General features: G+C 42.4%; 1 protein-coding gene across 5 annotated transcripts in view; it reads right to left on the bottom strand.

The window, feature by feature from the left end:
* The window catches only part of DPP6 (dipeptidyl peptidase like 6), a 562,376-nt gene that overhangs the window by 113,604 nt on the left and 434,154 nt on the right, over window positions 1–14,618 (bottom strand). For 4 of the 5 annotated variants that reach the window (XM_030965369.1, XM_030965378.1, XM_030965353.1 and 1 more), the window contains exon 6: window positions 4,527–4,579. The exons of the other annotated variant lie outside the window; for it this stretch is intronic. In XM_030965369.1, the coding sequence (XP_030821229.1) occupies window positions 4,527–4,579 (53 nt within the window). The remainder of the gene's footprint in view (window positions 1–4,526; window positions 4,580–14,618) is intronic. 5 annotated transcript variants of the gene reach the window in all.

The following is a 14,618-nucleotide window of genomic DNA, read 5'->3' as shown; positions in this document are numbered from 1 at the left end:
AAATAACTTTTATTAATAAAAAATTAATATTATTAATTAATTAAAAATAATATTAGTAAATAACTGTGTATGGTGCTGGAGTTCCATATTCCCCCAGCACCTTGCAGGACAGCTCCCTGTTCCACATCTGGACCTACATCTGGATCTCGGTACCTATAAATTACAAGTAGTTGGCAACTGCAGTGCTGCGAGTGCAGCTCTGGGGCTACGAGAAGAGCTTTGCAAAAATATTTCTAACGGAGACAGCTGCCAGCAGCTCTCAGGAGCTGTATCTGAAAAGCAGCAGCGTTCAGAGGATGGGGCAGGACAGAGATGCTCATCCCAGGGAGCTCAGGGATGGTTCCACTAGGCGGCACCCGGCGCCAGCAGCGCGATTTTGGGACAGCAGCAGGAACAGAGCCGGGAACACGCGGAAAGAGGAACGGAACACAACCCCTGCTCACATCACCCAGGAAAATGTGAACTGCGGCTCTCAGCCCCCTGAGCAAACCGCGAGCCACTGAAAGCAGAAAGCAAATGAGTCAAAGAGTAAAAAAATTTTTTGTGATTCGTGTCAATTTTGGCAATGGAATCAGCAAATGCTTATACCTGCTGCGTCGAAAATAGACACAAAGGAAGGCTTTGAACTTTCAGACCAAATAGCCGAATTGTCCCAGACATATTTTATGAAAAATCCTTTTGCCAGGATCTTTTCTCCTGAGAAGCTGAGAAGCTTCATCTTCCAAATATTTTGCTGCCTTGGAATGTGATTTGGAGAATTGTTTACCCAGCATGTGAAATTGTTTTTACTTGATGACCAATGACAGCCACCTGTGTTGAGGCTGTGAGCAGTCACAAGATTTCCTTTCCTTTCCTTTCCTTTCCTTTCCTTTCCTTTCCTTTCCTTTCCTTTCCTTTCCTTTCCTTTCCTTTCCTTTCCTTTCCTTTCCTTTCCTTTCCTTTCCTTTCCTTTCCTTTCCTTTCCTTTCCTTTCCCTTCCTTTCCTTTCCTTTCCCTTTCCCTTTCCCTTTCCCGCCTTCTGATGAAATCCTTTCTTCTATTATTTTAGTATAGTTCTAATATATCATTGTCTTTTAATATAATATATATCATAAAATAATTAATCAGCCTTCTGAAACATGGAGTCAAGATTCTCATCTCTTCCCTCACCCTGCGAACACCACCACACCAAATAAAGCATTGAAATAAAAGAAGTGTAGGGGAGTAGAAGAGATGAGGTAGCAAGATGACTGATGCTTAGAATAAAATAGAGGAAGTTTTGGTAAAGCAAAGATATTGCAACAAAGCAACTAAATGCTTATGTATAATAAAAAGCTTGATGCACTTGACAAAATCATGTAGCAGACACCAGTGTAAGGCCTCCCTCCAGATGACCACAAGGACAGGAAGCCAACGACCACCTGGAAAGATGATGAAATTGCTGATGCCAGCTTATTGATATTTGCTGATTTGGACAAACCAAGCACATTGGAAAATGCTTTGAAGGTTTATAACCAGTATATATACTTTGCCTAACTTGTAATTGGTGTGTGCTGTGAGTGGAACAGTGAATCCCCAGCCACCCAGAGCTGCTTGCTTCCTTTCTTTATGATAAAAGATATAGAAATAAAATTCAGATTGACTATTGAAAATTTTATATCAAAAGCAGTGGTGGGTTTTTACCCCCAATTTACCAAGAGGCTGTGAGAAAGCTGAAATAACAGAAGAGAGGTACTAAATCTGTGTGATCTCTTTCTGCTTCCTCAGGCTTGTTTTAATTTTTAAATCAGATCCTTTGAGTCTGTGTCAGTGGCATCTGTTAGTTGTCCTATACAGACCCAGTGTGAGGAGTTTACTTTGGCAACAGCTCGTGTGGAAAAATGCTTCAGTGCTGTGTAAAATACCATTTGGGAACATAGGTACTGAGGACATTCCCAAATTGGTTTGTCAAACTTATTGAGAGCTCAAAATGAAATCTGGAAAACATTGGTATGAGCTCCTTTTGACTTCAGGCACAGCCTGAATCTGGAGAGCATGCAGAACGTGGCAAAAATAATTAGAAAATTCCCTTTAAAAACCAATTTATGCTGGCAGATTAATGGCATGTTATTTAAAAAGTGATGCCAGAGATTAGGTTAATTGGCTTCCTTATTAGTTAGCCTCAGCAGGGGAGTAGCAAGGGCATGAGTGGGTGCAAATTCTAAATTGCCTGGCCTTCCATATCGTAGCTGAGGATGGGGAATAGGACAGAGAGAAGCAGCACAGGGAAAGGGACCCTGTCACAGCCTGTTTCCAGGAGGGACACTTGGAGGGGACTGAGTTTGCTCCCCAGCAGTCACTGCCTTGGCCACTGAGATGGAGAGATGCCAAAGGCCACAGGCACACATCGACAGGGTGAAAGCTGTGCCTGCTGGCAGAGAAGGAAAAACTGAAAACAGTTTGTAAAAATGGCAAAGGGGTCATTGCTCAGTGCAGAATTTTGTCACTCCTGTTATTGACAGGTGGAGGACAAGGATGGCTGCTTGTGGATGGCAAATTCATCATCACCAAAGAAGCTGGAATGTCAAACTGAACTGAACCTTGTGCTGTGCCCTGCCCTCAACAACCTTCATCCACAGATATCCACCAGAGCAATAGTCCTGTGTTAAATGTTAAATAGGCGATGAAGAGGGTTTTATAACTTCATCCAACAGAGGTTCTACTGTCAGCTGATGTATTTCACCACCTGTTACATCACGTTCACTGGTCACCTCCTAGATCTGAAGTAACAAAGTTTTCTTTCCCTTATTTCAGTGAAGGATGTGAATGACTAAGAAAATTCATATTGGACCCTCTTTGTTCATGCACCACCCTAAAATATAGAGAGAGCTCCACAGTGAGGAAAAATGCCCATGTTCCATGGACACCACTCACATGCACCATCATCACCTGGAAGGTCAATGAAATATCAGCTGCACAATGCAGTTTACAATGCCTAAAAGCCTAAACTCTGCAAACCACACCTTTACCAACATCAGACTCAGTGATCCTTCCAGCCCTTCTTCAGCTCGTGGCCTCCTGATCCACCTCCACCATCACATCATGCTGTGGGGCCACCAATGCCTGACACACCTGTGTGCTTTCTGGTGTGCTCTCACTTTCCAGATTTGCCCTTTATGCTGGAAACTCCTCCTCTGACATATCCAACCCTTCAGTTCCCTGCACCACTGCCCAGCCAAACACAGAGAGCAAGGGGAGCCCCAGCAGAGTTGGAGCTGGAGGGAACAAGGAGCTGCTTGTCAGGGACAAAGAAAGCTCATGCAGCTACAGAAAACTTCTTGGACCACTGTATTGCTAATTTTTAGCATTTCTAATACATGTTATGCATGATACTTCTATTTTTTCCACCTTTGTTTTGTCTGGAGTAGAACTGCGCTGTCAGTCAAGCCTTTTTTGCTCTTAGCCAGGTTTGCTGCAGACACAAAGCTTATGTGCTCCTGCTGTGGCTTCATCCTGCTGCTGAACACTTTCAGCCCACAAGCTACTACTCAGATATATTGCCAGAAAGATGGAGTTTTCAAAAAACTAAGCATATTGAGTAAATCCCCAGAAAAAAGCCAGCTCAATCAACCAACCAACCAAGAAACCAACACAAAACAAAACCAAACAAAACAAACTGAAACAAACCAAAACAAAACCAAACAAAAAATCACACACACACAAACCTACCCCCTCTCAAAAAAAAAAGGAAAGCAGAAAACAAAGAGCAGATTGTGACAGGGAAAGGAAGAGGCTGAAGAAGTCTCGAGTGTGTCACATGGACACTACAGCTTTAACAGAGTTGATGGTGAGAAATCTCCTAATTTCCATGTTCCAACCTTATATGGAAACAAACTGCAACTAATCAAAGCTAAAGAATCAAAGAATCATAGAATGATTGAATAGTTTGGGTTGGAAGGGACCTTAAAATCAGCCAGTTTTAAACCCCCTGCCCTGGACAGGGACATTTTCTACCAGACCCAGCCGGCTCAAAGCCCCATCCAACCTTTGAACACTCCCAGGGATGGGGCAGCTGCAACTCCTCTGGGCCAGGCTGCACAACATTCAGAGGAAAGAAATTATTCCCAATATTCGGTCTAAACCTGCCCTTTTTCAGTGTGAACCTTGGCCCAGCACTCCATGCCCTTGTAGAAAGTCCCTCTCCAGCTCACTCCAGGCCCCCTTCAGGCACTGAGAGGCTGCAGTAAGGTCTCCCCTGAGCCTTCTCCTCTCCAGTGCTCTGGTGAGTGGCCAGCCATGGCTCTCAGCCAGACACCACCATATCTATATTCCAGACAAAAACCCTGAAATCTGGAATATGAAACGCAGCCTGACTCTCTGGGGAAGCTGAGTACTTCTGTTTCCAGACTTCCTCATCTTTTGCACAGCACACAGCTCAGTGGATGCTGCAGCTGAAAGCCAGGCCATTGCAGAGGGCTGTCACAGGCAGCCATTTGTCACCATGCACATTGTTTTGCAGGATTCTTAATGGCTGAGTTTTTAAATGAAGACATTGAAAAATTGCTTACCCATGAGGTATTTTGCTGAGGACATAATATGCTGTATATGAATGCTGATACACCTGCAAAACAAAATTAAGAAAAAGACAAAACAAAAAAATAAAAGAGATTAGTAACTGCCACCTGTGTTAATAGAGCTCTTTTTTTTGCAAAAACAGTTTAGCATTTGTGGCTGAGAAGCTCTCCTAAACAGTTCAAAATGTGTAGTGGAAAAGCACAATGCATGAATGCACTTGGAGCTGTTGTGTTTCCCATCCTGCACTTTGTGATGGTGTTTGGCAGAGCTCACACACCCAGATGCTCGGTGTCATGGTTGCCATGGCCACCAGGTCTTTGATTAAACTGGGGGCACACAGCATCTGCAAGGGCTAAATTTAGAACAGCCATTAATGAGGACACCTTGGTCAGCTGGAGACATTCTCCATCATTATAACCAGACACAAGGCACGGGGGTTTTGTTGCTTTATTTCCACATAAATAAAGCAGGGAGTGGTGCTGGGTGATATCAGAGAGGGTTGTCAGGCCCCTGTCAGTCAGGAAATAAAACTGTATTCAGTCAAGGCATAAAGTTGACCTCATGTTTGTGTGACCTGCTAAGTTGCATCTTCATATCAATCTGTGCTCTGTGGACCTTGGGGAGGAGCTGGGCAGCTTGCACAGCAGCTCATCTCACAGGGCACAGTTTATTACTTATTTTCTAAGTGGTAAATAATAACAGCAGAGTCAATGCCAGTGATTTAACAGGTGGTGATTTTCCACTGGTGACAGCAGTCCTTTACAGTGATCAGGAGTCAGGACATCAGTGTGAAAGGTTTAAATATGAATAATTTTATACAAATTTATACAGGGCATCACTTTTTGAAATTCTGTCCTGTTATTATATGCAACTAAATAAGTAAATCTCCCAGAAATCAAAATTTCATTTGGCTTCTACTTAAATCTTTAAACCATTTTGGCTGTTCAGCAGCTCTCAGAAAGCATCCTGTCCCAGAGAATAAAGGAGAAATTTCTTGAATACTTGCTTCATCAAGCAAGTTTGATCAAAGTTATTTTTTCCTAGGCTACTCTGGTTTTGCACAAGTATTTTTTTTTTAATGCTTATGCCAAAAAACGATGAGATGTCCTGGATGGTGCTGGGAGCCCCAGCAGGGGCCATGCCCAGCACATCATCAGTATCTCAAGCAAGCATCACTCACTCCCTGCCCCTCTGGAGGGCAAACCTGCAGGGTGGTGTCCAGAAGAGCCCTGCAGCTTCTGGGCTCTCAGTGAAGAGGCAGATAAACATGAGGCACATCAATAAACACAAGGCACAGCATCCTGCAAATATCAAATCAAACTCCTCTCTTTGAAACCAAGCACTGAATCCTTACACTACTGCATGAGCTCCCTGAAAAACAGGCACAGAGGTGACAGCGCTGGATTTCTATCTATGAAATGCAGAAACTGATGCTGATTGATGGGATTTCCTTCTTGCCTGTGCAATTCACTCCCTGCATTGCAAGGACATCATGAGGTCACATCCCCAAATCCTATCTCCTTTCAGGCATTCAGATCCATAAGGACTCTTCACACAAGGTGATTCTATGGTGTTTTGGTATCAGGGAAGGTCTTGGAATATAAGTGAATTCCCCACAAGCCAGCATTTATTTTAGTACAAGTGTCCTTTTTAGATCCACCTGTGTCAGATGATGTCAAATAAATTATCATTTCCTCATCCTCACCCAATCATACCAAAGAGCTCTTGAATCTTCTGATGTTGATACCTGAGACCTGGCTGATGCGTGCAGCCTTAGAGTTTACTCCAGCTTTGATGACGTCCTGAAATGGATACAATTCCTTAAAGAGAAAGCACTGGAAGACTGAATCTGCCTGCAGATCTGAAAAACCTGGTAATACATTGTCATTAAATACTGAGACATTTCTGTCTTCCAATACCCTGGCAGTAGGTTGGAGAAAATGATGTAGATATATAAATTCTGATCTGAGGCTGGGATGGTCATTCATGGTTATAAACCATGCTGTGTTGTCAGATAACAGAGAAATCAGCCCCCCAAAATGAGTATAAACAGATGCCTTCAGGAGAAAATCACAAAATGTGGCAGGCTGGAGGGAAAAGAAACAGCCAGGGGAGTCTTGAACAGGACACCTGCTGATGTCCTTGCTTGTGGTGTAGAGTCCTACAGCCCTGCTGGAAAGCTCAGAGTTGTCTTAGAGGAATTAATGGGGACTGAGGCAAAACATTCTCTTTGCTGGGAGAGCTTAGGACTGAGGAAAACAAAAGTTGCAGGACACTCAGAGAGCTCTTTTATTTTCTCAATGCCATTTGTCATCATCTTGGGTTTTTGGCCAGACTCTAAAATATCTCACATCAGCTGTGCTGTAGTATACAGACTTCAAAGGCTTGCAGCTGGCAGAGTTCACTCACAGGAGCAAAATTTTTTTCAGATAAATCCTTACAATGTGTAGGTTTGCTTATGTAAAAAAGATCTACTTGTATGAGCAAAGATTTCAGGATCAGACATTTATTATTAACATTACAGTTGTTAAGGTCACAAGCACATGCAGCTCAAAAATCCCTCTCAGCCCAACTATTTCAAACCTATTTGGAAAATACTCTGCCAGAAATGGTACTAAGCAGAGAAGAATCCAAGAGAAAAATCACTTTATGTCTTTCTGAGAAATTAAATGACAGCTCTCCTCTTAGATATGCAAACTAAATGAAGTTAACTGAACTTTTTGAGAAGATAACTGTGCTTGCTTAATATCTCTACTAAATTTCTGCTGGGGTCAAGATGAATTTGGCTATTCACTTAGCAATAGGGAAATCCCACAGCAGGGAAAAGTGTGGGGAAGAGATGAGCATTCTTCCCAAATCCAAACTAAGCCTCAGAGAATGGAGAGTACTTAAAACTCAGCATTCTCTGCATTAATCCTGTCTGCTGCTGAGGCTTGGCCAACAAAAATAGCTGTATAAACTCCATGTTCCCCTTTTCTATCAAAAGGGATGCCATTGACTGATTTGATTCTCTCAGCTCTGATTTTTAGCTGGATTCCAGAAGCATTACAGCTCCTCTCAGCAGAGAGGCATATCTGGGGATGGCAGAGGTTTTGGCAATTGTGCTCTGTAGACTCTGTGTGTCAAACCATTCCACCAACATGGGTCACAGCAGGTTTGAGAGTGCTCTGAAGGGCTCTGGGAATCACCACAATCAGGTCACAGAAGCTCCCATGCCAGCTGTCACCAACAAGTGCTGTGAAAGTCATTATGACAAAACCATTGGGCCAGAAACACTCTCCTGCTGGGCTTCTCATCCCAGGTCACAGCACAGATCTTGTTTACTTTCAATCTAAATTATGCTCTGCAACACATGCATGTTTACACTGAAATCATACAGGGACTGAGAGACAGATCTATCTGCTCCACTGAAGTCTTGGAAAGGCAATTATCTCTCTAAAATTCAGAAGAATGCAGGGCTAATTATATGTGGCAACACCTTGTTGTGAAGCCACTGACCTCATTTTATGCAACCAAACAGAAGAAGCCTGGACCTGGTCAGATGAGAGCAGAAATGGAAACACTGCAGCACATGGAGCAGCAGAGAAGGACATGTGCCTTTCTCAGGCCACCAAATTCCAAAGGAACAGGGAAATTGGGGTTCCAACAAGGTACAGAAAGAAAATGGAAGAAGCAATTTCTGTGCTCTGTCACTACAGAGCAAAGTGTGGTGTGAATGGTAATGTCTCCTTGGAAACCCTGGTTTAAGTGCTGTAAGGACACAGGTCCTTGTCCAGCAGGGCTTACTGAAATGGAAACTATCTGTTATTCAAGCATAGAGTGGATTTGGACTCATTTATTCATTATGACTCTTCATATACTTTAAATTAGAATCCACAGCTCTTGTATTTGCCCCAGAGTAACTGCAGAAATATGTGACACATACCCAAGAAATTTGTGAAATGGCTTTTCAGCACCTTATGGCTGCTATGAAAGATTGCACTACCTGCTGAGGGTTTATCCCAAGCATCCAAAAAAAATAGTTTAGTTTACATTTCCATCTTCTGTCTGTTTGTTTCTGTCTCACTTTGTGGGCTGATGCCAGGCCAGCACCAGCAATAATCAAGATTTATGGAAGGATTTCTTCAATGTTTGCATGACAAGATGCTGAATCAATACCAAGAAGAGGCACCTCATTTCGAGGAGGTTTACAAACAAAGAAAGGGGGGAGAAGCCCTTGGAAGAAGGCTCCCCAAATCCACTCATCTTCCAGCAGGCTTTTCTACCAAAAGAGCTGATTTAGGAACTTCTCACCCAGTGTATAAAACAGCTCATGGATTCTGGGATTAAGCCCAGGTGGACTGGCTGCCATGAGCTCATTATTGTTACTCACTTGATAAATACAGGAATAAAACATGCTTTGCATCCATTTTCTAAATGGCTCCATTGAGCCCCTGGCCCTTTGTACAGTAGTGTTATTTACATTAAAGAATTGCCCAGAAAACTCACAAAAAAATCCCATAAAACTTAGAGCTCACAAGGGACCAGTACAGGGCAGAGCAGAAGTGCAAGCTGTTTGCAGCTTGCAAGGCTAAATACAAAATTTTCAGTGTTTAGTGTCTTTCTTTTTCAGGAATCACACATTTTATCCAAAAATCCATCCCAGGCCTCCCAAATAAAACTGAACATACCAAACAGTCATCAGAGAGAAAAATGCACAACAGTTTGCTAAAGCCTGAAAATAGCAAGAATATATTTTAATGTGATTAATCATAAAGCACCCAGGATTTATCTGGGTAAAATTACTCATTTTTTATTCTGTAACAATAAAGTATATCAACAAATAATAGATCCCCTCAGGATTCTTAACAGACCCCGGCTGTCTCAAGAATCTATCTGCTTTTACACTGTGCAGTAAGAGAGTAAAAATATATCACAAGTGGCTGGTGAAACAGGAACTGCCAGATCCATTTAAAGGGTTTCCCACAAAGAGTCTCTAAAAAGACATTTGCTGGAAATAGATTACACAGCCCATTTTCCTATTTATATGAGCAGACAAATCCCCAAATGCACATATGAATGTCAAGCCAATTGAATAATCCCAAGCATTTGACATAATTACATATTCCACCTTTCAAAATGGTCCTGGCGCCCTTAAACAGTAACTAACACTGTGATGCAAAATATGCAGGTAAAAGATGATTTGCCATTTGGCCTTTAGTATCTGTGATATTTAACCAGGCTCTGAAGCTGACAGATTAACAGGGAAAAGGGAATAAAGTAGAATGCAGGAAGGCTGCTGCTATGCATTGGCAAATAGCTCATGTATTTTGTACCTTGTTTTCTCACAATGGTGTGAAAGGGAGGGGAAAACAAGTTCAGGAGGAAAATACCCAGCAAACATTAGCCAGAGGTTGAGTTTCCTTCTCCTGCATGGACACAGCATCTGTGTAAAGGATACCACACTGCCACATGGATTCTTCTATTGTCAGCCACCAATAAGCAAATCCGATGTTCACTTCACAGGGTAACTGTGTTGTTCATCAGATCTTCCAGGAGAGGAAAGGATAATTTTTTGACTAAAAATACCTCACTGCCATAATCTGTTATGGTAGTCTGTGGAGGATTAAAGCAGGTCACTGTACTTGTTTGCAGAATATTCTGTATCTTTTATGAAAGTCAACATTAAGAACTGAATTTTTACTTAATGTGTCAACATCATTTGCCTTGATCAAAATTCTTTATGATACCATTGGTTTCACTGAACCCTTCTGTTTTGTTGAGAAGAAATCCTTCTTTTGCCATGACTGTTAACTGGCCCTCCAAAAGGATGAAAAATCCATTCCTGTACTTGACCACCAACTTCTGTATAATGTTTTGCTCAATTTTTGTGCTTTTATTCTCCCCTCTATTTGTGATTTAGAGCACAAGGGGTTACCTCTGGCTGAGGCATAGTTGTTTAATGCTCTTTTCATTTTTTCCCTCAGTGCAGACAGAATGGTCAGCAGTGTTCTCCTCAGCCCAACTATTTTTGCAAAGGATTTTATTTTATTGCTAATAGGCACTCCATAGTAACCAGCTTGGAATTAGATTCTCTCAGAAACATCATGCTATCTTTTCTTTTTGTGTCACTGCAATTAAAAAAAAAAAAAGAAAAACGACCGTAATCCATACTGGTATTTTGTACCCTGCACTCACTGAATCGTGATTGCTTGCAAGAACAAAACAAATCAATAAAGCTGTATAATTTGAGGCGTCTTCAACATTCTCACCTTTCAGATTCATTGTGATACTGACCTATTTTGCTTTCTTCTGAGACAGCATATTCTCTTTTGTCCCTGCATTGAATTATCCCTTTACTCTTTATCACTTCTCCAGTAGAGTCCCATGCTGTGAGTCAACCTGCTTGCACAGCCCTCTAAGGAACTCTGCCCGTTTCTCTTCGTGCTTCCAATAAATTAGAAACCCCATAATGAAATGCTATCAAGGAGCATTTCCTGAGCATTGCTTCAGCTGGCAGCCAATACCCCACAGCTGTCATCAAACACCTGATTTGGGATGCTCTTGCCTGCCGTGCTGTATCCAGCTGATCAGCCACATGTGGGATGTGCTCACAGCCACACAAAGGGCACTCTGGCACTGCTGGGACACTCCAGGACAGTCTGGGGAGCTCAGGGGAGGGCAGAGATGGGGGAAATAGGTTTGAGCAAGAAAGGTGATGAGAAGGGGGTCTCTGAATCAATCAACATACAGAGAATTTGGCAACCGGTTGCCTGTGCTATAATAGTCTCTGTATTCCAGAGGAATTAATTTAATGTTTTTGCAAAAGGAGGAAGATATAGACTTGGGGAATGCATGTATTAGAGTTGTTAAGGGAAGTAAAGCTTTTTCTTGCCGGGAGGGGGGAAGGATCCTGACCCAGCAGTGTAGCTGTGCCTGGGTGGGGTGACACAGCCAGCACCAACCTGTCCGTGCCTCAGAGAGAGCCAGCAGCTCTGTGCTCACCTCAGTCACACCAGTGAGCATCATCCCACTCATTTCCATATAGGAAATCAGCAACTGGGTGTCTCCAGAGCCAGGGAGAAACCTCAGCATCTGATTTGGAAGAAGGCAGTAATACAAAAGGCAGTGCATCATCAGGACTTGTCCCTATTTTGCAAATCTTTTAACCATTTAGTTTCTTAAAACTGAAAATTCAATCGTTGTCCTTGTTGTTTAAAGGACAACGAGGACAGCTCTCCAGCCATGCAGAGCTGTGAATGCCCTGCCACCCACACCAGAGAGGCTTCCTTGGAGAGCAATCTCACATCAAGGTGACATCAGGGAGGGACAGCACATTTCTGCCATGGGGACTTGCATTTTGGAAGCATTTATAACCAAGCTGAAGCTGATTGTGGTGGGGTCATGCACCACAGGCAGCACACGTGGTTAATATGCAAATCTCTCCCACAAACATCCAGAGGCTGGGCTGGGATTAGAAACTGATTTTCCAAGCACCAAACCAAAGGTCTCTGAAACATCAAAGCCAAGGAATTATTCCTTGACAAATAATCTCATCTCAAGTTTGCAAATCAACCATAAATGAAGACTGACAGCAACATCCACCACAGCAATGGATGGACTGCCATGCTGTAAGAGAATGCTGCTAATTCACCTCCCACAGACTGATTATCTATCTCAGTTGTTTCGTGATAATAATTCTTTGTTAAAAGATTAGTTTTCAAATTACACTTTTGAGAGCCTTCTACTGCTGCCAGCACCAAAAGGGAATTTTGAGGCCAGCTTGAGGATTTATGACTTTGTGACAGCAGCAGGGTGGAGTGGATGCTCTTTTTGTTGCAAATGCAGCTCCAGAAGCAAGTCAGGCCACAGGTATTAACAGGCAGCTCGTGTGCCAGCTCTCACCCCTCAGAGAGTGTTAATCCAATCTGCCAACTGCTGCTGCACTCTAGTGCAGCTCTGCCCTGCCAAGCGATTACAAAAGGCTCCTTTTGCTCCAGAGCCACCTGTCCCTCACAGCGCCTCACTGGCACCACAAAGCCCTGCAGCCGCTGGATTAAAGGACAACAGCTACGTTTTTAACTGGTAAATGAAATGGGGGCTGCAAAGCACTCTGTGGGATTTTTGCACCAGCCTTTGTGCACTTGTTGATGCTCAGGTTATTGGGAGGCAGCTGCAATGAAGTTACAAAGAATTATGAATGAACATTATCAATAATGAGCTCATTCTTTCGTTATCTTTTTAAACTTTTGTAGGGGGATAGGTATAAGTAAATAAAGGTAGTATAGAAAGTAATCTTACCCCCTAAAGAGTTGCAGCTGGGGTAATTATTAAAGATTAGGAGCAGGCCTGATGTTAACAGGCCATAGCTGCAGCCAATAAGAAGAGTGCTATAAAAGAGTGGATTGGTTGGTTGAGGGGAACTGGAGTCAGTTGGCTGCTGCGAGAAGAAGGAAGAGTCAGTGCCTAGAAGAGCTGTGTACAGGAAACATCAAGGAGGTGTGAAACTCTAGCAATATGGAACCTTTGCAATATAATGACAACAAACTTTTGTCATATGAACTTCCAGGTTTCCCCTCCCGCTCTCTATTCAGAAACTTGCAATTGAGAATGAAATTGTCCAGTACATAGCTGTGGTTCTAACACACCAAACAATATATCTAAGGAACAGAAATAAAAGATGAAGTAACATTATTGTGTATTATGAGTGCAAAAGTAGCCTGAGACCAAATAAAATATTCAGGACACAGCAATTACCCCAGACGCAGGAAACATAAAACACCTTCAGATCCATACAAACACACCTACAGAAACACACAACCATGATTCCTTAGGAATATTTGGGATCATAATAATCCCAAAGTCCATCCAGTTCACTTCCCTGGCTCTGTGGCCCAAAGCCAATTCAGACAGAAGACAAGAGTTATCTGATTTACAGACTTCCTTTCCCAAAATACCTTCCCAGGCCCTTGCACTTTGCTACCTGGAGTGCCTCTCTTTGCAGCTGTCTACCTTGAGGGATGTCCCTGCTGCCGACCTCTCCAGTCATTCTTTACAAGCATTTCCCCTTTTTGCACCTACAAACTCCTGCAGCAGCTCCCTTTTCCCAGACAATGGTGCCAAAAGCTTGTGTGGGTTAGGATCCCTCTCAGCAGCCTTTGATGTTTATTTTAGTTTTAGAATTACACCCTGAATTATACATTTTATAGAGGCAGCCAGGGTTAGCTGGTGGAGGTGGGAGTTTACAGGGTTCACATCACATTCACTCTCACCTTCATTGTCTTTGGAGCTGCAAGTCTGAGGGCTGAAGGACAGCATGAGAAATGAAGGCTTAATACAGCTTTTATTGAAACATTAGATAGTGCCTTCTTTCAAACAAACATTTCTTGAGCTGTGTGGACACTGACTCTGGAAATATTCTAAAAGCCTCTTTTTTGTGAAGTTTACAATGCAAATGGTAAAGCTTTATAGAAATTATGTGAGAACCAAACCATGAAAAAGTGCTGAATGCTTAGTATATCTAATTAATGTATTCATTTTTCAATAATTCACTTTAGAGGCAGAAATTAACAGCTACAGAACCACAGCATATGTTCTTTCTAGTAAAATTTACTCTTAACATGTAAAATTGCTTTTTCTACTGTAGCAGCTGAGAATGGGAATACTACAAAGAAGTTAGCACTGGCATTGAAATTTTTATAGTTGGTCCTAGGCTCAGGGCACTTTTAGAAGGCTCAAAGAAAAGAATCTGAGACAAGAAATATAAGTCTGTCAGAGAGCATTAGAGAGCAACAGTTTAAAAGCAGTGAAGTGGATGTGAAAGAGATGAAAATACTGAGATGCACGCCAGGAACCTTGGTCAAAAATCCTCTCCCCTTCAGTGAGAGATTCATTTTCCAGTTCCATATGAGATCAGAAGACTCAGAGCTGTACCTCAATGCACACACAGATCTAATTCACTGGAGGAGACAATTCTATGTTCTGACAGGAAGAAAAAACAAACTGAAATCACACAGAAGGCAGGAAAGAATTTTTCTTTGTTATCTTTGTGATGCTGTGGGCAACTTCCATGGGGTAAATGGTCTGTGGTGATGGAAACCATCTTT

Source organism: Camarhynchus parvulus, chromosome 2 (genome assembly GCF_901933205.1).
Source record: "Camarhynchus parvulus chromosome 2, STF_HiC, whole genome shotgun sequence".
NCBI lineage: Eukaryota > Metazoa > Chordata > Aves > Passeriformes > Thraupidae > Camarhynchus > Camarhynchus parvulus.
The sequence above is the reverse complement of the archived record's forward strand: the minus strand, read 5'-3'. Positions and strand labels throughout refer to the sequence as shown.